The 26,165-nt window shown below is 37.2% G+C and overlaps 1 protein-coding gene across 11 annotated transcripts in view; it reads left to right on the forward strand.

Moving 5' to 3' along the window:
- Positions 1-26,165, forward strand: part of LOC131066564 (uncharacterized) — a 94,568-nt gene that overhangs the window by 50,437 nt on the left and 17,966 nt on the right. For 7 of the 11 annotated variants that reach the window (XR_009372606.1, XR_009372610.1, XR_009372608.1 and 4 more), the window contains 4 exons: positions 8,000-8,128; positions 8,352-8,414; positions 20,452-20,510; positions 20,658-20,770. Coding sequence is in view for 1 of the 11 variants with exons in the window: in XM_059221437.1 (XP_059077420.1) it covers positions 8,000-8,128; positions 8,352-8,414; positions 20,452-20,510; positions 20,658-20,768 (362 nt within the window). In the remaining 10 variants the exon portion in view is untranslated. The remainder of the gene's footprint in view (positions 1-7,999; positions 8,129-8,351; positions 8,415-20,451; positions 20,511-20,657; positions 20,771-26,165) is intronic. The other 4 variants (XR_009372615.1, XR_009372613.1, XR_009372614.1 and 1 more) reach the window with 1 other exon arrangement.

Raw genomic sequence — 26,165 nt, forward strand, 5'->3', positions numbered from 1 at the left:
GTGAAAGGTTGTGTCCCTTTCAAAGGGCAGAAGTAATGAAGAGTTGCACTCTTTCAAAGGGTGCTAATGGTGAAAGGGTGTGTCTCTTGCCAAAGGGCATTGCATGATGAAGAGGTGTGACCTCTCCCTCACATCGAGAGATATAAAGTGTTAGTGTTTGGTAGCTTCAGGAGATATTTTCTCTTTAATTAAAAGCAGGTCGGCCTACATATTGCAATTATTATTTTATGTTTTTCTTAAGGGAGCCAACCTAGATGAAAGGTCACCTAGATTGGTATATATGTAAGCTGGTGATCATTCATTTCAATCAACAACTCAATTCATTCCAATTCGCATCTTCTAGCAGCAGCAGTAGGTTCGCCCTTCAAGTGCAGCAGATTTGACTCAAGGAGAAGAGTTATATATTTTGTATTCAAGAAATTGCACCATATAAGTGCAAATCAATTGTATTGTATTCGACCTTTCTAGGGCTTGATATTATTCTGATTTATAAGAGAATATCTTGCTGGGTTTTTCTCCTTTGAGTAGGAGGGTTTTCCCAGGGTATCTGCTGTGTTCATTGCTCTATGTGTTATTGTATTTCTGCTTATTTCATTTTTGATCCTAAAACTAACATGGTATCAGAGCGGGTTCAAGAGATCCGATCAGATTTAATTAAGTAGATTCTCTATGAAGTTCATTTTGAAAGACATTGAATCTTATGTAGTCTATTGGCGTGGCACTCAAGAGGAGACGTTTGTATTGGAGGCGGATAAGTGGAAAATATCGAGCATCTAGGGCCTGAACATTCACGCCTACTGCAAAGCTCTTATCTTATCATACAGCACTGCGTGAGCCTGTAAGATCCATCAACAAGATACACAATCAACTCCTAGGGCTGCAGACACTATACATCATCAGGAATCATGAAGGACACATGGATTTGAGTATAGCGACTATCTGTGGAGTGACTCCTGATTTGCTCGTGGCTGCATAGCCTCCGGCTCTCGCCACTCAGCAATTGGAGCCTTTCTCCCCTATAGATACCGAGTATTGGCGGCACTATTTGGAACGAAATTAGGACCTTAGAAGGAAGCAAAAGTTGAACATGCTGATGGGACTGTATCTAGCAAATAGAACTTCGGGTACCTTCATTCTATAAATTAATTCGATGAGCATTGGTGGAATGTACAATAAACATTTGTTATATGTCAATTTGCCAGTATATATATGAAATACGTGAAACTGAGCAGATTATTGTCCAAGGCGTCATTTGCAAAATATGCACAAGTATTTCATTCGAAATGTTTGATCATTGCTTGGATTGTTTGAGGGTTATTCCTGGTGATACACAATATATTGGTGCTTCTATTCATATCTTATGATACAGAAATTTGTTGTTCCTATTTTGGGCGCATCTGGAGCAGATCTGAATCTTTAGGCCCAAAGATCATGAAAGAACAATTGGTGGATTGAGAGGAAGATTAGACAATAAAGGGATAAGTATTTCATACCCTTGAATAATGTTCATGAATCTTTTATGTAGTTATTTGGAATAGTGAATCATGTATGCTTCTAGCATTGGTATTTCTCTTCGGGATAGGTTGATTTTATGAACTATTAGTAATCTCTCTAAAGATGCTTTTAGGACGGATTGAGGAGCATAAGGATGATGAGAGATTGCATTCAAGGAAGAGCTTGATGCATCCTGTGAGGAAGTCACACAAGCTGAAGAATGGAGACACAACTTGTTGCCATGGGGCTGAGTTGGTGGTACATAACTAGAGACATCTCTCTAAGAGGAAGAACCTATTCAGATTGTCATTGTTTCTTCAAAGAGGAGGAATTAACATTCAGAGGGAGTCTGGCAAACCAACAGAGGCAACCTTGGACGAGGTGATCAGAAGGTTGATGCAAGTACTTGGAACTTTAGAGGGAGTCACATCATCATGAAGCCCTTGTAGTGTATATTTCTCTGAGACGGAAAAATATGAGGTGAAACCCCTTGCAGTGTATATTTCTCTGAGACAGAGAAATATGAGGTGAAAGCCCTTGTAGTGTTTATTTCTTTGAGACGGAGAAATATGAGGTGAAAGCCCTTGTAATGTATATTTCTCTGAGATGGAGAAATATGAGGTGAAAGCCCTTGTAATGTATGTTTCTCTAAGACGGAGAAATATGAGGTGTGAGCCCTTGTTCATCTCTAAGACTGAGATGAGACGTCATGTTGAGAGACTCCATGACGACATCACGTTGGGAGACTCTGTGATGGACACTTGTGCACATTTTTCTTTCCACACATGGGAGTATCCATGGTGGATGTCATGTTGAGAGACTCCATGACAACGTCACGTTGAGAGACTCCATGGTGTCACGTTGAGAGACTCCGTGATGAACCTTTGAGCTTTCCGCAAATGGATGTAACCGTTGTGGGCGTCATGTTGAAAGACTCCATGACGTAGATATCTGGAAAATATCTCCTTAGCTAAGAGGGAGTGTTAGTGTTTGGTAGCTTTAGGAGATATTTTCTCCTTAATTAAAAGTAGGTCGGCCTACCTATTGAAATTATTATTTTATGTTTTTCTTAAGGGAGCCGACTTGGATGAAAGGTCACCTAGATTGGTATATATGTAAGGTGGTGATCATTCATTTCAATCAACAATTCAATTCATTCCAATTCACATCTTCTAGCAGCAGCAGCAGGTTCACCCTTCAAGTGTAGCAGATTTGACTCAAGGAGAAGAGTTATATATTTTGTATTCAAGAAATTGCACCATATAAGTGCAGATCCATTGTATTGTATCAGGCCTTTCTAGGGCTTGATATTATTCTGATTTATAAGAGAATATCTTGCTGGGTTTTTCTTCCTTGAGTAGGAGGGTTTTCCTAGGGTATCTGTTGTGTTCATTGCTCTATGTGTTGTTGTATTTCTGCTTATTTCATTTCTGATCCTAAAACTAACATAAGGAAAGGAATCAAAGCATCCAGTGAGATCACCATTGATTAGATCAGATCAGAACAAAACTGTTATTAAGTTACAGGCAGTAACATCCTTGTTCTTGGTGGTATGCATGGGGATGTGTTTAATAAGTATGCTTAATATATGAAGTCCGATAATGTTCTTATGCAAAATTAATAGTAATATTAACATGGACTGCAATATGTATGACAGTCATACTTAATTTCATATATATTCATAATACATAAGAAATTAGTATACTTATAATCTAAATCATGTTATTACTGTCAGTATTTAAGAAGATGGGAATGAGATATTCCAAAGAGGGGCTGTCTAAATCCAAGGAATAGGTTAAATCCCACGATAGGGTGGGGATCAGCGACCCATAAGCCTTGAGGGTATAGACCCAAGATAGGTAAGGGCTTGGATCTGTAAACTTTGAGGGAACCTATTGTATTTGGTCTCTAAGCGCTTTGGTAACATACATAAACCCTTCTCCTTTAAAACTGAAGTCGTAGCAAGGTCTGATATCTATATTAAGTACTATGAATAATGAAATTAATCATCTAATGAGGAAAATAAATAAGCACTTGTTAATAATTAATAAATTGAAGAATATCAATGATTGGCTTCATGATTAGTCTTTCAATCAATTTAAGCATATTGATTTAGATTAATTATGTTAGTCAGGTAGGGGGCATTACACACTCCATGTATATGGACAGTCAATAACATATTCTTAGAGATGGTGTTCAAAAGGGAGTAATAGTTCTTAAGCATGTTTCCTTATAGTTGTGGGCTATAAATATTTTGACAAAGCAGTTGGCAAAAGGGAAATTTGAGATTTTGAGGGCAAAATTTGGTTTGATGAGGAACACATTCCTTTCAAAGAGGGAGTGTTGTTGCTTGGTAGCCATTCTTTGATGGATATTTTTCATTTGTCAACACAAGAGTTCCCTTGTTCTATAAAATAGACCTATAACTCACCATTGAAACAAGAGAGATAGAGTGAGTAGATAGAGAGTGCATAGTTGAGTGTTGAACTAGTTAAGTGTAATTCTTTTAGTTTTAATAAAAAGATAGATATAGTTTTGAGATTTCAAATTTGTGAGTATTTGATATTCATATTTTCAATAGTATGTGTTTGAAGACTAGTATAATTTGATCTAGTGTTCTAATTGGACTTTACATTTTAAGCTACTTTGTAGTTAGGATTAATTTTTTGAGTACAAAATTTGCTTACCATGGCTTGAATTAACATATGTGCACATCAATATACATATTAGACGAGGCCGACTTGACACATATCCAAAGGAGGCTGATCTCAATAAGGGACTTATTGTCATTTTATGAAACCCTTGGTCCATCAGTGATAACCGATTAGAGATATGTTCCATGGATCAGCGCTGCCCTAGTTGATCAAGGACAAAACCAATGGAATCATGAAATGTTATCTTGTCAAGAGGCGGCTTCAGGCCTTTCCCCTTTGCATCTGCCTTCGTTCCTTGGAGACCATTGGTCCCTTCCGGACCCCAGAATTCCGAAACCTTGGAATTCCGAACCTCCTTTCCTCCCTTTCCTCCTTTGGACCCTAGAATCCCCGAACCTCGGAATTCTGGATCTCCTTTCCTCCCTTTTTTCCTTACCTTCCAGAGCCCAAAACCTCGGAATTATGGACCTCCTTTCGTCCCTTTCCTCCTTCCCTTCCGGACCTCGAAATCCCAAAACCTCGAAATTCTGGACCTCCTTTCCTCCCTTTCCTCCTTCCTGTCTGGGTCATAGAATCCCGAAACCCCAAAATTTCAGACCTCCTTTCCTCCCTTTCCTCTCATCCCTTTTCTCTCATTCCTCCAGACTCTAAGGTTCCCAACTCCTCTTCCCTTGCAACATTTTCTTGAGGGCCCGACGTCTGACCTTTGGTGACATCATTTCCAGATGACGTGATCAACACTCAAGGCTCTTAATGCTCCACCGACCCCTACAACTTGTCTACATTCATTCATGGAGCTACATGGGCACATTTAATGTTTTTTGTAGGATTGCCATCAAGTGGAGTCCAAGGCCATGCTTATTTATGGTTACTTTCCTTCTTGGGATTGCCCTGTCAAGGTATGGATGGGTGTCTTGCATGCCTCCATGTCAGATCTATGCACTTCCATACCTACCCGGACCGACCTCATCTTGTGCATGCCAGGGTCAGGGTTTCTCCTCTTTGACCATTGGTCTCTTCTTTGCCAATTCGCTATATATAGGGCTATTAAGCCTCATTGTAAAGGGTTCTCTGTAATGTCCCTACTATTTAGAGATCATTAACTTGCAAAACAGATTGTTAGAACATAACAAACAAACACACACACACACACACACACACACACACACACACACACACACACACACACACACATATATATATATATATATATAAGTAATCTAAATTGCAATCTATCTTCAATGCTTAATTAACATAATCATAATTTTCATCTAATAAAAAGGATACAATGCCATACGTAAGTATGTCCTTAGGCGGCGGTGAGGCTCGCCTTCTTGGAACCCCTTGGTCCCAAGTCCTCCAGGAATTCGAAGATGAATTCGAATCCTGTCTTAGGTGTAACCTCTTACACCCAAGCCATCCAAGGAAGACCCTTGTCTATTCCTTGCCTTGGGTGATGCCTTCATCATCCAAGTCCTCAGAGGGGATCGGCCCGACCTTTGAGTCCTGTCTTGGTTATAACCCCTTATACCCAAGCCAGCCAAGGAAGACCCTTGCCTTTTCCTTGTCTTGGGTGATGCCTCCATCCTCCAAGTCCTCAAAGGGGATTGACTAGATCCTTCTCTTCTTGGTTGAGTTTTAGTCAACCAAGCCATACATTTGTATAACAGTTTCAGTTCATAAACTATCCCTTGTGTTAACATGAATTCTTAATGTAATCTTAAATTAATTTATATATCAATATGATTTTCCATCTTTTACATATGCATTACATTTCTTAGAATACCTTTGTATTCATAATCCTTCTTAATATGCAAACTTATGTATACAATAATTAACATGATTATATCCTTTACCTATATTTAATGACCACTGAATATTATACATCAATTAATATATATACATTCACTTGGACAATAATTAACATCACATATTTACGAGCATTCCACATTACCCATTAACTAATGTTAATGAACATTACATATATTAAAATATATTACATATTAATGAACATTACTAATGTTAATGAACATTACATATATTACATATTAATTAATAATACTGAATACTAATTAATTAACAATGAACATTACATATTAATTAATAATAATGAACATTAATACGAGCCTTCTTACCTTTCGTCTGCAGCGGAAGCTTCTCTCCACCTCCCTCCCCTCTCCTCCCCCTTTTCTTCTCTGCCGCTGCTTCTCTATATAGCCCGTGAGGGGTTGTGCCCCTCCACGGGCCCCTTCCGCATGAAGGGGTGCGACCCACGCACCACTTCGTGCGGGAGTAACCAGGCTTATTTTAATTGTTTAAGCCATGCCTTTATAATATATTAAATATATTGTTTTCCCTTTTTTAAATATATTAACTATTAAATACATTTCATTTAAATATAATAAATATTACATATCAAAAATATATTAAATGTTAAGTATCATTCCATTTAAATATATTAATTATTTAAATAACATTTCCTTTATTAAAATAAATTAAATATATTTCATTTATTTTTCATAGATTACTTATATTATTATTTTAACCATTAGCCTAATTCAATTAATCCATACATTAACATTATTAAGTATTTTTACATCCGGTGTAAATTCTCTTAGAGTGCCCTATATGTCCTTAATCATGATCGTTGACTATACAATTAGTGTTCTTAAATGGTGGTTCTTGCTAAGCACAATAATTGAACCTATCTATAATAAAGGTCTTCCGATTACATTCGCAATTTTGTCTCTTTTAGAGACTCCACAAAATTGAGGACCACTAGCGATGTGATGTCCAAATAAATGTTAATGTCAATTAGTCTAAATACTATTCTTGTTTGTTGGAGAAAAAGCATGTGATTACTTTGTATGTATTCTTTTCACCCATCCTTAGCGTAAGCATGTGATTACATATCGAAGGATGCTGACCTGGCACATATCAAAAGGAGGCTGACTAAATAAGGCACTTTGCTGAAAATTTACTAGAAGGTCCTTAGACAAAACAGACAAGATTACAATGTCCAACACTTAAGCTTTGAAACTCTATTAGTTGGCATTTTCTTTCTTTTAATTCTGCCAGTATATTAGAGAAAAATCTTTTCCTTGTCGATTTTTGATCCACAACCTTTCCATGAGCATCCTATACTTTCTGTAAAGTTTATGCCTTTTGAGTTGTTGGAGCCCTTGCTGATCATTGAGAGATTGAAAATAGGGTATTAGATTCACAGAGAAACTTATGTGCAGATCTTTTATTCTTCTTTTCTATTGTTCCTTCTTTATATACCTTCACAGAGCTTGTGCCACTGTATTAATTAGGCAAGGAAAGAGTTGATGTTATTTTCTCAAACCATTTGATGCATGAAAATATTTAACTGGCAAGTTATTAACAAGGATTGCAAATGCAGTACTGACGAAGCTCTTTTTAGGATTTTAATGCGGAACTAAAATAAAGTTTTTTTGGAGTGTCGAGAAAATACTTTGTTCCTAAAGATAAGGGAAAACTTAAAGGATTGATTATTTTAATGGAAAGAGAGAAGTGTTTGCAAATATATTTGTTTTTCACAAAATATTTGATAAAAAGAATAGAACCGCTTGAACTGTTCTGGTATGGCACAAGGAGAGTGATTGAAGGGCTGAAAGAGTTTGTGATTTACCCCATAAACTCTAGCAGAGCTTTATATTTGTGCGTGCAATGCTTTTTCTGAGTTACTGTAGCTACATAAAGAAGGAATTCTATTTGATTTCTTTTATTCATTTTATTGAGCTATCGTACACCCAAGCTGCCATATTTTTAAATTGTGTTTGCTTATTTTTGAACAATAAATTGACAAACTTTATGTTTTTCTTTTTCAGTGGGAGTGATAGCTGAAATAGAACGATATTCTGACAGGTATAAACCAAATGTGCGCATAAATCGTCCTCCACTTTCTTCTGTTCTAAAGCTTGCTGCAGCATATTTTCCTTCAGAGATATTAAACCAAGGTATGGATTTGCTTCATTTTCACTAAATATTGTCATAAGATATTTTCTTTCCGAGGAACTCATTTCAGCATATGATTAATTTTTAAAGAAGAAATCTGCTACTACTTCGAACCATTTCTAGAAAAAGACCATTCCTTGATTAGTCATCAGTTGTGTCAGTAGTCTGTATAAAGTTTATTACAGCTATAATTAAATGATATTGCCATGTGGAAAAATTTGATAGGTTCAAAGCGGGCCCGTGCATACAAAGGAACATCACAATGGACAGTACAACCAGATGCAGCAGGTAACCCATCTTTCCATGCCAGACTTTGTGGTTTAACTTTTGGGATTGTCCAACTGATTTAAAATTGGTCATTGTCATGTTATTCAAGGGATTTTTCTGTGGCTTATGAAGCTAACCAACATCGTATACTGATCTCCAAATACACATCATGTCTCATCATATAAAGCTTTCTATTCAATACCATAGAGAAATGATAATAATTTGGTGTTCAGGTGGGTATAGTCATTTACGTGCCAAATATTTTAGAAATGAAAAAATAAAATTTGAAATGCCTTTATGAGAAGGCTTTGGGACTTATAGGATGCTTCATGGTCTCCGCTACTATTTTCTATGCAAAAATGAGTTACATAAGTGCCGCAAATACTAAAAAATATCCCTTTTCAACAGTATGCATCTCTAAGGACTCAGATACCATTTACAAGAGACTGCTGTAAAGAGGGGGAAACTTATCTGGTGTAATGTCCCCGATTTGTGCTAAGGGAATTAAGGGAAAAGATATTTAATTAAATATATTAATAAGGTGGGCAAAGAATAATCAAAGGGAATGAGATGATATTTAAATAAATGGGCAAAAAGCTATAGTTGCACCAATATGAATTTAATTATTCATTTGCAATCTTTAATTGGGGCCACTTAAGTCATGACTTAAGAATTCCTTGGCGATTCCCCTTGGTGGCAAATTGTTTATTAAAAGCTAAATATTATTATTTCCCAAAAATCGCCCAAGTCTTGTATTGGAGGAGGAAGTCGTGCTTTTTGGTTGAAGATTTATTAAATAAGGTGCAATTTGGGAATGAGGGTGCATCGAACTGTATTTCTGTTTTATGAATTTTCTCTGCAAGGGAAAAAAACTATCTTTGGATTGCAGGACACAAACCCCGAGGATCCAAGCTTGGACGCGAACTCAAGCCATTTCAATGTTTTACACTCAGCTGCCATTCACAGAGGAAGCTGTGAGAGAATAAGTTGGGGCGGAATTAACCCCAGTGAGGAGAGTTTGGTTGTATAGCTTAGATTTTCAATACACTTATTCAGCAATCAAGCCACCAAGAAGAAATAGCAGTGGATGATATCTTCAGAATATCTCAGCACATCAAGAGGACTTGGAACGCTAAAAAGCTGTCTGAAAATTATAGCAAGTTTTTTCTGATAACACTCTTCAAGGAATTCGACCCAAGTGCAGAAGCAATTCGTGGGTGATCAGTAGCAACATGCAACTATTCAGGGCACCTTTAGTGGTCTAAACCATATACCAGCAGTCTGAATATAAATCACTGCACCTGGAGGAAGATCTAGACGCCAAAAGGAAGCGAGTCTGAGGTCTGCCATAATTGCGAAACAACCATTATGATAGCAACCAGGTCGAGGTTCTGGTATGTCCTATCTTAGAATCGACCATTTGCAAATTCAGATTATGTAACTAAACTCTAGAACTCCTAAAGATAATCCGTCAATTGTTGTTCAACATTGCATTAGTTGTTTATGTGTTTGGGAGTTGTGAATCCAACAAATGTTGCTATGAACCGATCTCATTTAAATAAATATACATATTTTGCATAAGTTTTTAAAGAAATAGAGAAAAGGATATTTCAGTGGTATCAGACCACATAGACCCTGCCAGCCTGTGGGGGTTTCCTGTGCATGCAGGTATTTACAGTTGCATAAAGGTTTGAGATTACCTGTAATTAATTCTATGCGCCCTAGTGAGGTAGGACCATACAGATATTTCACTAGGAGCAGATATGGACATCAATCAGAAGCTTCAGGAACCCTTATTTGAACCCGACAACATGGCAGAGCAACGAGAAGGGGGTGGTAATGGACAACCAAGTCTTCAGGATATTATGGCTCAAATGGCATAACAGCAGCAACAAATGATGCAAACTTTCATGTGGTCACAACAACAGCTTGTTAATACCATTGGCAATCTGAGAATTTAGCCGTAGGCATAGAATCAGGATGGTGAAAGAAGTGAAGTTGGGCATGAAAATCAGGATAGAACAACATCTAACACTGTTAGGACAGAGAGCACAAGGTCAACTTCGTCCTATGTTTTTGCCAAGGCAAGCTGAGGAAGAAGACGTTCTTGCGTTGGAGGAAGCTGAGACTCACATTACTGATAATGTTATGGTGGCATTTGATGAATATATAGCGCTTCCCTCTAATGTAAGAGGGCTGATCAACTTGAATCAATTCATGAACCAGCGAAGGGAAAAAGCCAGATACCGCTAGGAGAGACAGGAAAGGAGGTCTAGAGGGCAAACCAAGCAAGGCACTCAGCCTAAGGAATTTAAGGATGCATTGAATAAGGTTACATTGCCCACTTTCGATGGAAGCAGGAAAGGAAGTGCCAGATCATGGGTGCACAAGCTTGATACATTCCTGTCACTAAAACCTATGGAAGAAGAGAAGGCTATACAGTTTGCCATGATGCATCTAGAGAGTGTAGCATATGATTGGTGGCACCATGGGTTAGGATCATGTCTTAATTCATTTCTATGAGGAATTTGTCAATAAGCTGATTGCTCGCTTTGACCGGAAAGATGTAGAGGTTTACTATAGGGATTTGGCTCAGCTCAAGCAACTTGGACATGTGGAAACATATGTTAATGAGTTCCAAAAAAATTTCTATCATGGTTCCTGATATGTCCGAAAGGAGAGACACTATGTTGTTTGTAGAAGGTCTAAGTGATAGTCTAAGGGGGTTGGTCAAGGCGTATAAGCCTAATACCTTGCATGATGCCATTGGGTTAGCTCTTTTCAGCCACACAAGAAGAACTTTAGGAATAAAAAATCAAATGATGAATCAGATGAAAAGGTCCCCGTTCAACCCAAGAACACATCTCCTAAGGTAGAAAAAGAGTCAAGAAATGAGCTAAGAAGAAAGAACATTTGTTTTTCTTGCGAAGTGTCGATGTGTAGCTAGGTCAGATCCCTTCTAGGGCCGATCTAGTACACAAAATGCCAAGTGGCCTGTCGGCCTTAGCATTTTGATATTTTACTTTATTATGTAAACCCTATTTGGGCGATGGGTGTAATTTGGGTTTCTTGTGCATTTAAATTATTTAGATCATATATGTAACTTGAATTTGGGTGACTTATATCATCCTTTCTTCATGGGGAAGTGGTATAGTGTTGGAGGTACATCGCTCCTTGATGCGAAGAGCGTTGGCTTCACCATGTGGAGTGATGTATTTAATGGGTTTCAGGCTGTTCTGATTCATTTCAGTGAGGGTTGGGTTGGTGCTCTTCTACATTGGAATTATGTCAATATGTTTCATAGTTTTGATCATCATCAAGTTTACATCAGTTTAGAGCAGTGGAGATTTGAAGAAGATGCACCAAGATTTCTTTGGGATCCAGGTATCGATTGGTGTACTTGGTCTTAATCAAATTTGGCTCTTGTGATTGCTTGGGGCAAGCAATCTCAGGGTGGGAAGACTTGTAATGTCCCCAATTTGAGCTAAGGGAAAAGTTATTTAATTAAATATATTAATAAGGTGGGCTTAAGAATAATCAAAGGGAATGAGATGATATTTAAGTAAATGGGCAAAAAGCTATAACTTTTTTTTTTGCTTGGTAATGGGCCGAAGCCGAATCGCTTTTGATTGGAGCTATGAACCAGTGAGACCACACATTTTTGAGGTGCCTTATCCTCATATTTGCTCGACAATAACACCCTTATATCTCCTTGTGTCGTCCTGTCTTCCATGCTCAGACATCACCTTATCTCTCCATTTCCTGTGTGTGGGACACATGGGTCTCGAGTGGACTCAAACCCAAGACCTCCCATGTAGGAGGTTTGCAGCTAACCACTGCGTTGTGGGGTCATCCCTGGAAAAAGCTATAGTTGTGCTAATATGAATTTAATTATTCATTTGCAATCTTTAATTGGGGCCACCTAAGTCATGACTTAAGAATTCCTAGGTGATTCCCCTTGGTGGCAAATTGTTTATTAAAAGCTAAATATTATTATTTCCCAAAAATCACCAAAGTCTTGTATTGGAGGAGGAAGTCGTGCTTTTTGGTTGAAGATTTATATAAGGTGCAATTTGGGAATGAGGGTGCATCGAACTGTATTTCTGTTTTATGAATTTTCTCTACAAGGGAAAAAAATCATCTTTGGATTGCAGGACGCAAACCTTGAGGATCCAAGCTTGGATGCAAACCTAAGCCATTTCAATGTTTTACACTCAGCCGCCATTTACAGAGGAAGCCATGAGAGAATAAGTTGGGGCGGAATTAACTCCAGTCAGTAGAGTTTGCTTGTATAGCTTTAGATTTTCAATACATTTATTCAGCAATCAAGCTGACAAGAAGAAATAGCAGTGGATAATATCTTCAGAATATCGCAGCACATCAAGAGGACTTGGAATGCTAAAAAGCAGCCTGAAAATTATAGCAAGTTTTGTATGATAACAGCTCTTCAAGGAATTCGACCCAAGTGCAGAAGCAATTCGTGGGTCATCAGTAGCAACATGCAACTAGTCAGGGCACCTACAGTCGTCTAAACCATACACCAGCAGTCTGAATATAAATCGCTGCACCTGGAGATGAATATCACAGCCTGGAGGAGGATCTAGACGCCAAAAGGAAGCGAGTCTGAGGTCTGCCGTAATTCTGAGAACCATTATGATAGCAACCAGGTTGAGGTTCTGGTACGTTCTATCTTAGAATCGACTATTTGCAAATTCAGACTATGTAACCAAACTTCAGAACTCCTAAGATAATCCGTCAATTGTTGTTCAACATTTAATTAGTTGTTTATGTGTTTGGGAGTTGTGAATCCAACAAATGTTGCCATGAACTGATATCATTTAAATAAATATACATATTTTGCATAAGTTTTTAAAGAAATAGAGAAAAGGATATTTCATCTGGGACATGCTATACATGTAGAAATAATTATTGAATAATGAGGTCTTTGTTGCATAGTTTGAATTTATTTGATTCTAACTGTGAGGTCACTGTTGCATCATTGTTACATTACGTTAGTGACCTTCATTAGGAAAAAGGTATACCCATATTGACAATGTGAGGCAAAAAGATGCTAAGACAGATGTGGCGAAGTGACCAGAGAAGCCCAATAACGGCTAACTGGCATATGCAAAGGCCATGAAAGGAATATTGTGCAGCAGTTCCCTTTGCAGCACTATGGAAACGTTTCATGTTCATTACCTTCAGGCTCCAACAATTCTTTAACAACTTCACAAAAGTTATACCCATTATGTGTATATCATTGCTGAATTATGTTTGTGACCTTCATTAGGAAAAAGGTATATCCTATTGACAATTGAGGCAAAAGGATGCTAAGACAAAGGTTGTCAAGCTATGTTACCCCAAGTTTCCGGGATGGGGACGGCAGGGGATGGGGGTACGTGTTTCTGGGACGGTGATTTTTTTTGCCAATTTTGGGGATGACTAGGGGATGGCTAGGGGACGGCTATATAAAAGTAGGGAAAATTAAAATAAATAGGGAAATTTAAAATATTCATATGAAAACATGGATAAAACATGCACATATCCATTATAGAACCTTAACATATAAGAACTAGTAGAGTTCTTATGGCAAATTTGTGTTAAATTGAGAGTCAAAGTCAAATTGCTTATAAAATTCATTATCCAAATTCATTGTCTATATGCAGAATTTATGGGGACGTCCCCTAGGAGTCCCCTGTCCCCGGGACATCCTCGGGATGGGGACGGCTGAAAAAAATACCGGGGACGCGTCCCCGGGTAACATAGTTGTCAAGTGACCAGAGTAGCCTAATAACGGCTAAGTGTTGTAACCAAAGGCCATGGAAGGAATGTCGTCCACCTGTTCTGTTGGCATTACTACAGAAATAATTCCTCTTCTTTTCCTCTAGGCTCCAACAATTGTTTAACTACTAAACAAAATATGTGTTAACTTCATGCATGCCTAGTACTTTAAGGAGAAGGTTAGGTGTTCAGGTTGGTGGAGATACGTTGCCTTATTATCGTTTTTATCATCTAGACAATATCTAATTTTATACAAGATCATCTTCTAACAGAGGCATTTCTTACTTTAGTTAAGTCTCTTATTTATTTACAATTTTGGATTCTTGTAGATATGTTACACATATTTGTAGTCACACCTTTATTGTTTACCAATTTGTTGTATTTAGGGACAGGTCCAACTGTACATAAAAAAACAACAACTAAATTTGTGTTGTTGGGGAGGGCAGGGCACAAAAGAGCAACCATTTAGGATAGAAAATGGTTTCCTCCAAGAATATTAGTCATGTTGCACATACTTGCCTCAGTCTTCTGTAATGCAGATAACGATTTGTCTAAAAGTTTGGACCTCTAGAAAACCGAAAAATTGTTGCACAGGGACAAATAGCAACCATTCAAGATAGAAAATGTTTTCTTGGTTTCGTCCAAGCGTATAAGTTATCCCCCTTCTGGATTATAACATACTGTCCATCTTGCAAGTTTTGAGAATTAATGATTAGAGTCACTTATCGTGAATGAATGCAGCTGAGCTACATGTTTCGTTAAAACACATGCAGGATTTCTTCAGTCACATGGTTTAAAGGATGCGGCTGATTTTGTTTGGAGAAAGGCTTTATTAATGGTCTGTGTTGGTACTGGGTATAAGGGTTATCTCCGATTTTCAGAGAAGGCTCATGTATTATTCTCTGGAAAATTAAATTCTTTTCTTCGAAAAGGCTTTCTCACAACTCGAGATATAATGTTAAACAGAGGATGTGCGATGCTTTACTAAAGACTTGCAGATGGTGGATCCTTTTTTGATTTCAGAGAGGGGAAGGCCAGAATGACTGTTTATAGGGAATATCCTGGATATTGAATGCTTGATTCCTTCTCTTTGAGGAATGAGGAAAAACTATTAAAGGATGCAGAAGACAGATTGTGGTTGTGTGGAGAGAGATGGGTTGACAACGAGGAGAAACTCCTGTAGTACATAGTAGTCACAACTACAAAGATGAGTTGAGAAGGAACTCCACTAATTACCATTAGTTTATAGATAGTCTATCCAAACATAAGACTCCACATAAGTCCAAGATGCAACCTGTTGTTCCTTGTGAAAAAAACCATTATTTGCCAATGTTGGTTCTGGAAGAGCATTAGGTCCTCATGGGGAAAAAAAAAATTAAAATCTTGCTGATGTCGTTGGAATGTTTGTCTAGGATGAATAAATACTGGTCAGATTTGAATCCTTGCTTGGATACTAATAAACAAGGAAGAGTTATTATCCTTTAGCCACAAATTCCTGATCGGACTTGACAATTATGATTTGTCTTATTAGCTTGAGATTAAAACTGTAGAGGGGGAAAAATGAACCTCTTCGATAGGCAGATAACAACCTCTCGAAGATTCACTAACCGACCTCTCCACTCAAGATGTAGTATGTCTCCGTACGTCCTCTGATAACTCTTTGCATAAGGACGCGCGTGGATTATGGACAACAATGTGACGCGCTGGCATCCTGTACTGACAGAATGTAGAGTTCGCACAAAAGGGCACAATGTAACAGATTTGTGTTCTAGATTAATTTAAATGCGATAAATGTATATAAAAGAAGGTAAAACGATTATATAAATGGATTGAAAGCCACAAAGGAAAGGAAGAAGATAATCACACAACTGGTCCATGATATGAAGTCTCCAGCCAAATAAATCTTCTCTAATGCAACCCGCACACAAGTTAGAAAGGAAAAATGTTTGGGGCTGCTTGGGGACTTGCCTCAGTCAAATCCCTGTTTTGGTGTTTCCACCTCCACGGACAGCCAGACAAATTGATAGAATAAAAGATAAATGCAAGATAAGATAAATGATAAATGATAAACGATAAATGATAGAAAAGGGATGTGATAAATCCCAAGATGCTCAAAGATAGGATAAATAGATAGATATTACCAAAGAGGCTTGAGAAAGCCAAGAGAGTTGCAAAAGAATACTGTGAGAGCTTGAGAGTGCTGTAGCAAGTGAGAGAGAGCCGAAGAAAGCTGTAAGAGCCCAAAGAATAAGAGAGATTGTGTCCAAAATCTAGAGAGCTTGAATGAAGAGAGATGATGGATTTAAAAGAGAGAAGAGGAGGGAAAAGAGGGTTGGCGAGCCGTTTGAAATATTCGGGGCCATTTCCACCGACATGTGCAAGTGACAAGTGGAAAGGCGCGCTCAAAACCGACATTCGAACATTAAGATGTCGCGGGATGAATGTGCGGCACGTGGACATCCGTGCGGCACACTAGTCTCCAAATGAATCTTGCTCGAAAACAACGGGAGACAAGGGAGACACATGGCTAACAAGACCGACGCCACGAGGGAGCTGATGAAAAAGGGGTCTTGAGCATCTTGAGAGGGAAAAGGCTGATGCAAGGGCTGAAGTGAGCCTACTCAAGTGCTAGGGGGATGAACACCAAAGTGGTTACAAAAGATGTAGGTCGAATTACAAAGGGGTATGCAATTTTCGACACTACAAAAACAAAGTTGGTAACTCTTTTCTATTTGAACAAAAGAGATCTGAGTTTTGGAGTTGAAAGAGTCCCTTGATAGAGTGATCAAACTTTTGCTTAGTTAATGGTATTATGATCATTGAAGTTTTTGTAGGAACTCACACCCTTCATTTCGAGACCTGAATGAGCATTCCGATAAGTGAATTGCATGGATTATTGGAATTTGCTACATCAAAATTGAATTTTATGAATATGCACAGAATGCATACACAATGAGAAGGAATGACAAAGATAGGAATCTTATAATGCATTGAAGTCTAACACTTCTTTTGCACTGTGATGTCTTGAGTGTTTATTACTAGGAAGGGTCAAACATATGAATTTGCCAAGCCCGTGGTCCTTGCATGGAGATTTATTCTCTTATTATTAGATTTCTGGTACCCTTGAAACATTCTCCAACTACACTCTAACCATAAGTTGTAGTAGATAAAATATGGGTCATTTGAATAGAAGACAATCATAAGTTGGGTTTGGATTGTAATTTGGACAACTTGAACAAGTGATCTGCCACTTGCTTTCCTCATAATGTTTGTGTGAGGAGTTCAAGAGGAGAAGATCTGACTTGTCACTTGGTTGCCAAACTTCTTGGGCCATGTTACATTAGATAAACAGATGCCCCATAGTTTCAAAGGCATTTTTACTTGAAAACCTTGAGCTGCCTACCTATCCTTTGGCTATTAAAACATCTTCTTTAAAAGCTGTATTATGCTGTGTTAGACAAATAAAAGCTTTGATTTGACAGCATGTTTTTGAAGTGCATGCCTTAGACCAAACTTTCGTTTTCTGCTTGTGAATGAGGCAAACTAGTTGATTTCAAGATTGTTCTAGAAGGTTTTATCCTTGACTTTTGTTTTGTGATCTAGGATTACAAATGAATTTGTTAGACTAGAGAAAATATTAAATAGATATAAAGAACTATGAAAGTGGAGATCGAGTCTATCAAAGTCATCAATCATTTTGACTTCGACTGTTTGTATGTTTTCTTGGTGGAGCCAATTCTTTTTTTTGAGAATTGGGTTAATTTTCATCACTGTTGAAGGATGAGAAAAATAGTTCATGTGATATATTTTGGAAATATTACATGTCTAAAGTATTACCTTTTTAATAAGACTAAACTCAATTAGCTGTTCATGAAATTGCAAGATCTTTATAAAAGACAACCTATGAAGATCATCGTTATGTCGTGCATTTTACGTTTATGAAACTGACTTATTACTGAAGAGCAATTGCTGAAACTTGAGTTAAAAAAAAAAAAAATTGCTGAAACTTGAGTCATGTTATGTATCTTTCACCCTAAAATGGAACACTTTCAAGTCTATATGTGCACACAAAAATGTTTGTGTGGCCAAGGAAATTTTGTTGAGATTGTTTCCTTCACTATGTAGTTGCAGTCATCTCCCTTATGGATTACATGTGGACTCTTTCTTATCTCAAGATTCATCTCCATTGTTTGAGAACCAACATAGTGAATTTTCATTGTTGTTGAAATAATTGTGGGATGTTGTTTATCCTTAATTTACCCATGTCAAATGTTGTGAAATATAGTTGGAATTCTTGGATTCTATCTGACACTTTGACAGTAGCTTGGTCAATCTACCTAGTATCATTTTCCTTCATGGACTTCTACTTATTCTTGTCTTCGACATTATTTCTCTATCTGCATGAGAACCAGTTTTAATAAAAAAATGAGAAGATATCATATTCTCCCTTTTACCATTCTAACAACCCACTTTTGGAGTTTTCCTTATATCCTCTATGCGCTGTTTTTGTTTTAGTACTCCATTATTTGTTGTGTCTCTGATGTTGTCATCAGAATTGCTTATTTTGTCCAAGTTGGATGATGCAGCTTATTAACAATATGAGACTTCTTACCTTTTTGTTCTACTGTCACCTCTTTTGTACACACATGTAACTTGGATTTATCCACCCACAATTGTCCTAAGTTCTAACAATGTGCTGTAAGCTAGCTTCAACAAAGATATCACAATGAAATTAATCACAAATTGCCATCCTCCTAGTCATACATGTTTTGCGAAAGGTTCCTAGAGGCATGAGTCCAAATTAGTTCACATGTACTTGTTATTCTAACACTAGGGTATAAGTTTTATCTAGGAGATATAGTAATTTAGGGCGTAAGGCCTTAGTTCATATAGTAATTTACATGCCTTTGTTAAGCAACTTGTAATCATGTTAGAAGCTTCCTGACTCTTTAATCAATAAACTAATCTTGGTCTATTATTACTATTGTTAGAGGTGGGCATTTTGCTGTTACTCTTATTATTGCATTATGCAGTTGGAGGAAACGAAACTGTTGCATTATGAAGGCATCCAAAAGACATATTCTGCAGTGGTTTTGAAACAGTCTCTTAAACTACGGGCGTCTATGCAATTGCCACTTGCATAAACTAGTGGTTGCATGAATGCTGCCTGTATAAACAAGTGATTGCACAACTGCTGCCTGCTTGAATTGGCAGTTTCAATAATATCCATCGAATTTTACATTTTCAGGAGTCTACTGAACTGAATTTCACATCCAAGATGTTTGGATCCCCATAGACACAACTTTGACCCTGCAGGCTACTTGCGTTGTCTCTTCTCCATTTTTTTTTCTGAAACTCAGTTGGAAATCAGATGATCATTAGGAACTGTCTTACAAGTTACATTACAGTCTTCTTGAGAATTAACATATTTTTACTACACTTTAAGATCCAATTTGAATTCTTGTATGAGCTTACAAAATCAAGTTGAATGTGAAGATGATCCTTCGTTCATCCTCATGATATCTAATTAATCTTGTAAGATTTCATTTATGATCTTTAAATGAATAACACCACCTCTTAGACCTATTTTTAAAGTTATGCTTGTAATTGGGAACCAAATACAGAGCATCTCTTAATAGAATTAAACCAATTTATTGGCTGGCTTCATGGAACTTTAAAATTGTTTTTGGATTGGAGTATGTTAAACATCCTGTTGGTATTGGGTGCATGGATAATTGTTCTTCTTTGGCTTTAAACCAAGAATTTGAATTGCTTTTAACCCCCTTATGTATGGATATGTGCCATTTTGCAATTCAGGTAATGCACAAGTGTTCCAGATATAAGTCACTCTAGTATTACCCATTGGATTTGTGTGTTCAGGGTATTTCTTTACAAAAGTCATCAAGTTGCCAAATTTAGTCAGCTATCTTGCCTCTTTTACTAAATAGAAATTGATTAGTGTCTTGAATACAATATAGGGAGCACACTTACCATTTGCTTATTTTTAACAGAGATAATATTCATTCTTTGTGTTTTCTTATTTCTAATTCTTGTTGACTAATGATTGCGATTTCCTTGAAGAGGACTCTTGAAGGAGCCTTGAAACATTGGAATAAAAAACACTACACATTGGTATACAAATACATGATGTTATGTTAATCTGTGAAAATCTAAATTAATTAAGGATTGCAATGAGATTCATAAATTTATTGGTAAATTTTAAGATTAGAGATTAGAGATTATCTTAACTCCTTTGAAATTCTTGGATTTCAAACAGATCTCCAGAAATTAGACCGTCTAGAAAATCTAGAGCAGAAAGCACAACAGAGAAGTGAGGTAAGGATAACACTTCGGCCTATGTGTAGCACCTAGAGGGGATTTCTTTGATTTTCGAACAGTTAAGAGGATGCTTGGTGCAAAGGCTCTTGTAGTTGCTTTGTTTGTTGGTAAGTAATAAAGAATGGATTATCTTTTATTTTTCAGAAAGCAGGAGATAAAGAACCCGATGAAAAGAAAGAGGGTGAAAACGAAGATGCTGAAGAAGAGGAGATAGAGGATGAAGAGGAAGATTTAGGAGATGATGATTACAACCAGGTGTACTTATTTCTCACCAATGCAAAAATGAAACTTTTCTCCTTTTTTTTGGGACTTTCTCATTTGGCCTTTGTAAGATGCTCAATGGGAATGCACTGATTATGAACACTCACCAGAATTGACAACCTGTGTCCTGCAGATTGCTGTCTGTTTCTGTGTAATTATTTTTTAGGTTTCTATAATTTTAAAGCGTGTGTTGACTTGTCATTTACTTTCCCCTAGACAGTTTTCAATAAGTCTACTAGTGAAGAAATTATGCTTTTGTAAAATGCTCAATAGGAATGCACTGATTATGATCAATCACCAGAAATGACAACCCATGTCCTGCAGATTGTAGTCTGTTTCTGTTTAATGTCCCGTCTCCAAAATTTAAATAAAACCCAACACCCTACATACATAGCACAACAAATGTAGTTTTTGCACAAACAAATACAAAACCAATGGATGGCACTAATAAACATACAATGATGCATCTAGCTGTTAATAAATTCTCTAGGGTAAGATGAAGCTTGTATAACGTAATGGATATAGTAAATACAATATGGGGGTCTGTTTAAGAGGAATTTGAACCTTACAAAGGTGATGCAAAATCAATGCAGGATTCCAAACCTGGGTGCAAACATTAGAGAAGTCTACAGGAAATATTTAGATTCATTTGTTGAAATTGGCATCCTTGAGCTAGCATTCTCTAATTGTGGGATTATCTCATCAACAATCAAATTGGTGTTGAGGGTTCCTAAATAATTATAAATAATTAAATATTTCAAAATCAATTGAGCAAGTAAAAGTCCATAAATATTCAGATAAAAACAGGAAGGGTGTGTAGACGATATACCTTATAAAGTTCAATGTGCAAACATTTTCTCTCATTATAAAATGAAACATTAATCTTGCCTTAATTAGATTATACATTCCTTGTCGAAGAATTTTGAACTTGATAGATGAAATAAATGGTTTAACAAACTCTGAAGTTTCTAATGTTGTCCATGCTGCTAATCACATTTAGAAAATGTTGATCATTAAGGAAGTGTGCAGCCATGCAAGAAGTTGTTGCTACCAAACAAAGGTTAAATAATAGATAAATAAAATTATAATTTAAATTAAATTTTAATGTCAAGGGGCATGTAAAGAGTTATGTCTATTGAAGGGAAAAGGTATTTAAGAGAGACCAAGCAAGGAGAAGGGGTATTATTGAGAGACATTGTATGGTCTGATTTTACTCTTTGTGGAGCATGGAACTTTGATTCAATTAATCTGAGGACTAAAACCCTCTAGCTCTGATATTGGAGGACAAAAACTCACAATTCCTTAGAGTGATTTCACATGGAAATCATCATTGTGCAAATTTGATTAATTTCAGTTTGAATTAAAATATCCTGTCAACTAGCTTCAAGAAACGTTATAGTTTACGGTTCTGATTGGTAAAGAAATACTGAATTATTTGCAAATACATGTTAATTATTCAAGGATTGATTATAAGTTTGTGTGGCCTGCTGCCATTACTCATAATTGGACTAAATCTGATCCTGGCTTCAGTTCTGTGAAATTCATTGAGTTGAATTTAATTAGATTAGGAGGAGATTAAATATTTCATTCTGGATATTACAGATGTATTCGGTGGTGAATTGTGAATACCTACATTTCTATGAACTATCCATGTTGGATGAAGAAGATGAAGTGCAACTACTGCTTGCAATGGAGGACTTGTTTTTTGATGAACAAGCCATATTTGTGGAGGATGTACTGTTGCAGAAGATCAGAAAAAAGCAAGAAAAATGATTCTCAAGGGAGAAGGTGGAAAAATCCTTCTTACACTTGATGTTGCACTAAGCTTTTGTGGGACCGAAAGCCTCTCTCAAAAGGGAGGTAATCCATAAGGATCGAAGAAAGAGATAACACACCAACAAAAGTATTAACTTTTGCAGTTTTAGGCTTTGAAACATTTCTGAAGAACTAGTAGTGTGAAACTGCCAATTTAATCATAGGGGTGGTTTCATAACCGCTAGTTCCCTTAAATAGTGGGTTTGCACTTGCCAAAGCAGTTATGAAAGTATTAGTCTGATGAAAGGGATAGTTTTGACTTCAGTGAACATGGAGTAAGATGAAACATACAATTCAACCTTTCAATGCATGGTTAGGGAGTTCTAGCACAAACAAAGCTATTGGGTTACTAGTGTGTAAACAAAACCATGTGAAGGTTGCGAGAGCTTAGAATAGTTCAAAATCTGAGGATTGTTGATTTGTAATCTAACTCTTTATCTTAGATATTATGGCAATTGTTGGCTGTAGTTCATTACCATGTCCTCTTAGGATAGCTAAGCTATGCTTAGTCATAGAGTTCATTAGTATTTGGATAATATTAAATCATCATGAGAAGATAAGGCTTAATTTTGTAATAAAGTCACCTTAGGGGCTTAAATGTTTTTTCTTTTTTTTTTCTGGTTCCATCCTCCAATCTCTATATAAGGAGATGAACCTCATTGTAATCAGTATCCTGATAACTAATATAATAATAATATTTTGTGTTCTATTGGTTTTTATAACTATAAGGTGCAAGCTTTAGGATCCTAGGATGGTGTTCTAGAGACCCTGAAGAAGGATCAAGCTTTGCAAGAGTTTTCTTCTCGTATTGGGTTTCTCTAGGGTAATCACTTGTGTTGATCTTGTTTCTATCTGTTGATGCTTCTATCACTTGTTTATTCTATAATTTTTCATGTTTTCTAACAATTCATAGCACAAGTAGATAAGAATATGCTATTATACAAATGATCAACTATACGAGCTATTTACAAGCATACTAGTTGTTCTTGAGTACATATAGTTGTTGGAATTAACAGATTATCATACTCTTTGTTGCAATATTTTTTTATATTGAATATAGTAAATAAATCATTACAAAGAGGCTATTAATGTCCTGTCATAACAAGACCATATGTCTAGCTACATAAGTTCAAGATCGGTATATATACTAAATACATAAGAAACATAGCTGAGCAAAGGATCTATCACATTGGTCATCCTATACAAAATGATGCACATCCAAAAATAAGGGACGGTCTGCTCTCTAATTGTCAATCCAAGAGGTCCATCCAAGCAGACCCTCCATCCAGATAATTTGCTTATCATCTCGCACTGGAACTGCTCCATGGGCGGCTAGCTGAGTCATGTATTCTCTCTCAGCCCTTCTGCCTTCATTGATTTCTGCTACACAAGCTGCAAGGCCGTTGACAAAGGGGGTCCTTTCTACATTCTCTTTGCTCCAGGTAAACCATATGAAAGTTCTGAGATGTAAACCCTGGTCTGACCATCCTCTAGGAATCTTTCAAACTTTTTCTTTGCAAGCTTCATCACGAGCATGACTAGTGATTCAACAAGATGTGTAGTAAGTCTACAAAAAGACTCAGTAAGCTTTCTAGTCCTACCTGAAACTTGTCTTCATTTCTAATAATCCACATATACCACAAGATTTCACAAGTAAGAACAAACCAGAAAACATTACAATCTTTCTTCATACCCTGTATAGAACCAGTAATAACACTCATGATATTAACATTCTCAGAGATAGAAATCCCAAATAAGAGCCAGATTTGTCTAGCAATGATACAATCAAAAAACAGGTGCTGAATATTCTCAGTCACTTTACACATGCTGCAAGTGTCAAAAGAATTCTGATCATTTCTACATGGCAGCCTATTAAGAATCAAAAGCCATTTAAAACATTTCTTTTTAGGAGCAACATCACTATTCCATAATTTCTCAAAAATATGTCTCCATTTGTTGTCAGTCCAATCTGTATGCCATACATTATCAACATGAGTAAAAATGGAAGTACTAGAGGTTAAGGAATTATATACTTTCTTAGCCTTAACATTAATAAGCAAGGTACCATCCATCCAGGTGAAAGAGAGAAGCCTATCATTGTCCACCAGGCAACTATTGGGGAGTTGCAACATATTACAAGCTTCCCTTAAGATGGAGTAAGTCCTCCAATTGGAAGCAGGAAGAGAAAAATTCTGGGATAACTCAATCCAAGGTATTAGTCTGTCCTCTTTGATGAGAACTTTAAAACATTTAATGCCTTTGTTAGCCCAACTCTTAGCCGAACACCCTTGGACAAGGGCGAGGGTTTTACCCTTATGAAATAGATTCCACCAAATGGACCTCTCACCACTGATGGAAAGATTGTTTCTGACCCTACAGTTAGTGATCCAAGTACTAACAGCCTCCCACGACTTCCAGACGGCTTTGAACACCATGGAGCTAGGGGTGGATACCAAGAAATTTTCTGCAACAAGGTCACTAAGGGGGAGATTCTTCCAAGCCTTGGCTTGTTTGGGGACCGCCATCTTAATATTGTTCCTGATAAGGACCTTCCATGGCTCATTGCCACTTGGCGAATGAAAAATCCATTTAGCCGCAAGTGCTATACCTTGAATTCTAAGATCCTTCAGACCTAGACCTCCATCCTTCTTGTCCCTGTAACACCACTCCCATTTGACTGAATGCCTCTTCCTACCCCCTCTCCCATCAGACCACAAAAAGTTCCTTATAATTTTTTGTACCTCAAGCACTTGGTAATTACAAAACATCCACACCGAAGCATAATAAATGGTATAAGATGAGAGGATCTCCTTGCACACCTGGATTCTCCCTGCGAGGGACAAGTAGTGCCTGTCCCATTTGTTTAGCTTCTTAATCGGTTTGTTCTTAATCCAGCTCCACATATCCTTAATGCAAGGAGAGACTGAAAAGGGTATGCCTAAGTATCCAACCTGCTTGGAAGGCTCCCCCCATTGATATCCAAACTTGGCGACCCAGTCAAGAGGGGAATCCTGCCAACCCAGCAACAAAGATTTAGCTTGTGAAATCCTGGCCCCAGAAGAATCATTGAGGAGCTTAAGCTTATTAATAAGAGAGTCCATATTACTTTCCTCAAGGTGCACAGACAAAGCTGTGTCATCTGCAAATTGAATACTCAAGAGATCTGCATTGTTGGGAAGCTTAATGCCTTCCACTTTAGGCGAGATAGAGTTATCCCTAAGAAGATAGAAGATTGCCTCGGATGCTATGACAATAAGGCCGGAGCAAGGGGGCATCTTCGTCTGATGGATCTCCCTAATTTGAAGGTCTTAGAAGTTGACCCATTCATGTCTAACTAGGCGGAGGCATCTTTAAACGACACTTGCCCAAGGTGACCAAATTCCTTAGGGAAGCCAAAATCTTCCAACATCATGACTATGTAACCCCATTCAACTCGATCATTCGTTTTCTCAAAATCCAGTAGGAACATTGTTGCATTTTGCTTAGAAACTCTAGCCCACTCCATGGCCTCCTAGCTTGTAATGAGGTTCTCTAGAATGTACATCCCTTTAATGAATCCAATCTAGGTAGAGCATA

The sequence above is a fragment of the Cryptomeria japonica genome, chromosome 5 (assembly GCF_030272615.1).
Source record: "Cryptomeria japonica chromosome 5, Sugi_1.0, whole genome shotgun sequence".
Taxonomy (NCBI): domain Eukaryota; kingdom Viridiplantae; phylum Streptophyta; class Pinopsida; order Cupressales; family Cupressaceae; genus Cryptomeria; species Cryptomeria japonica.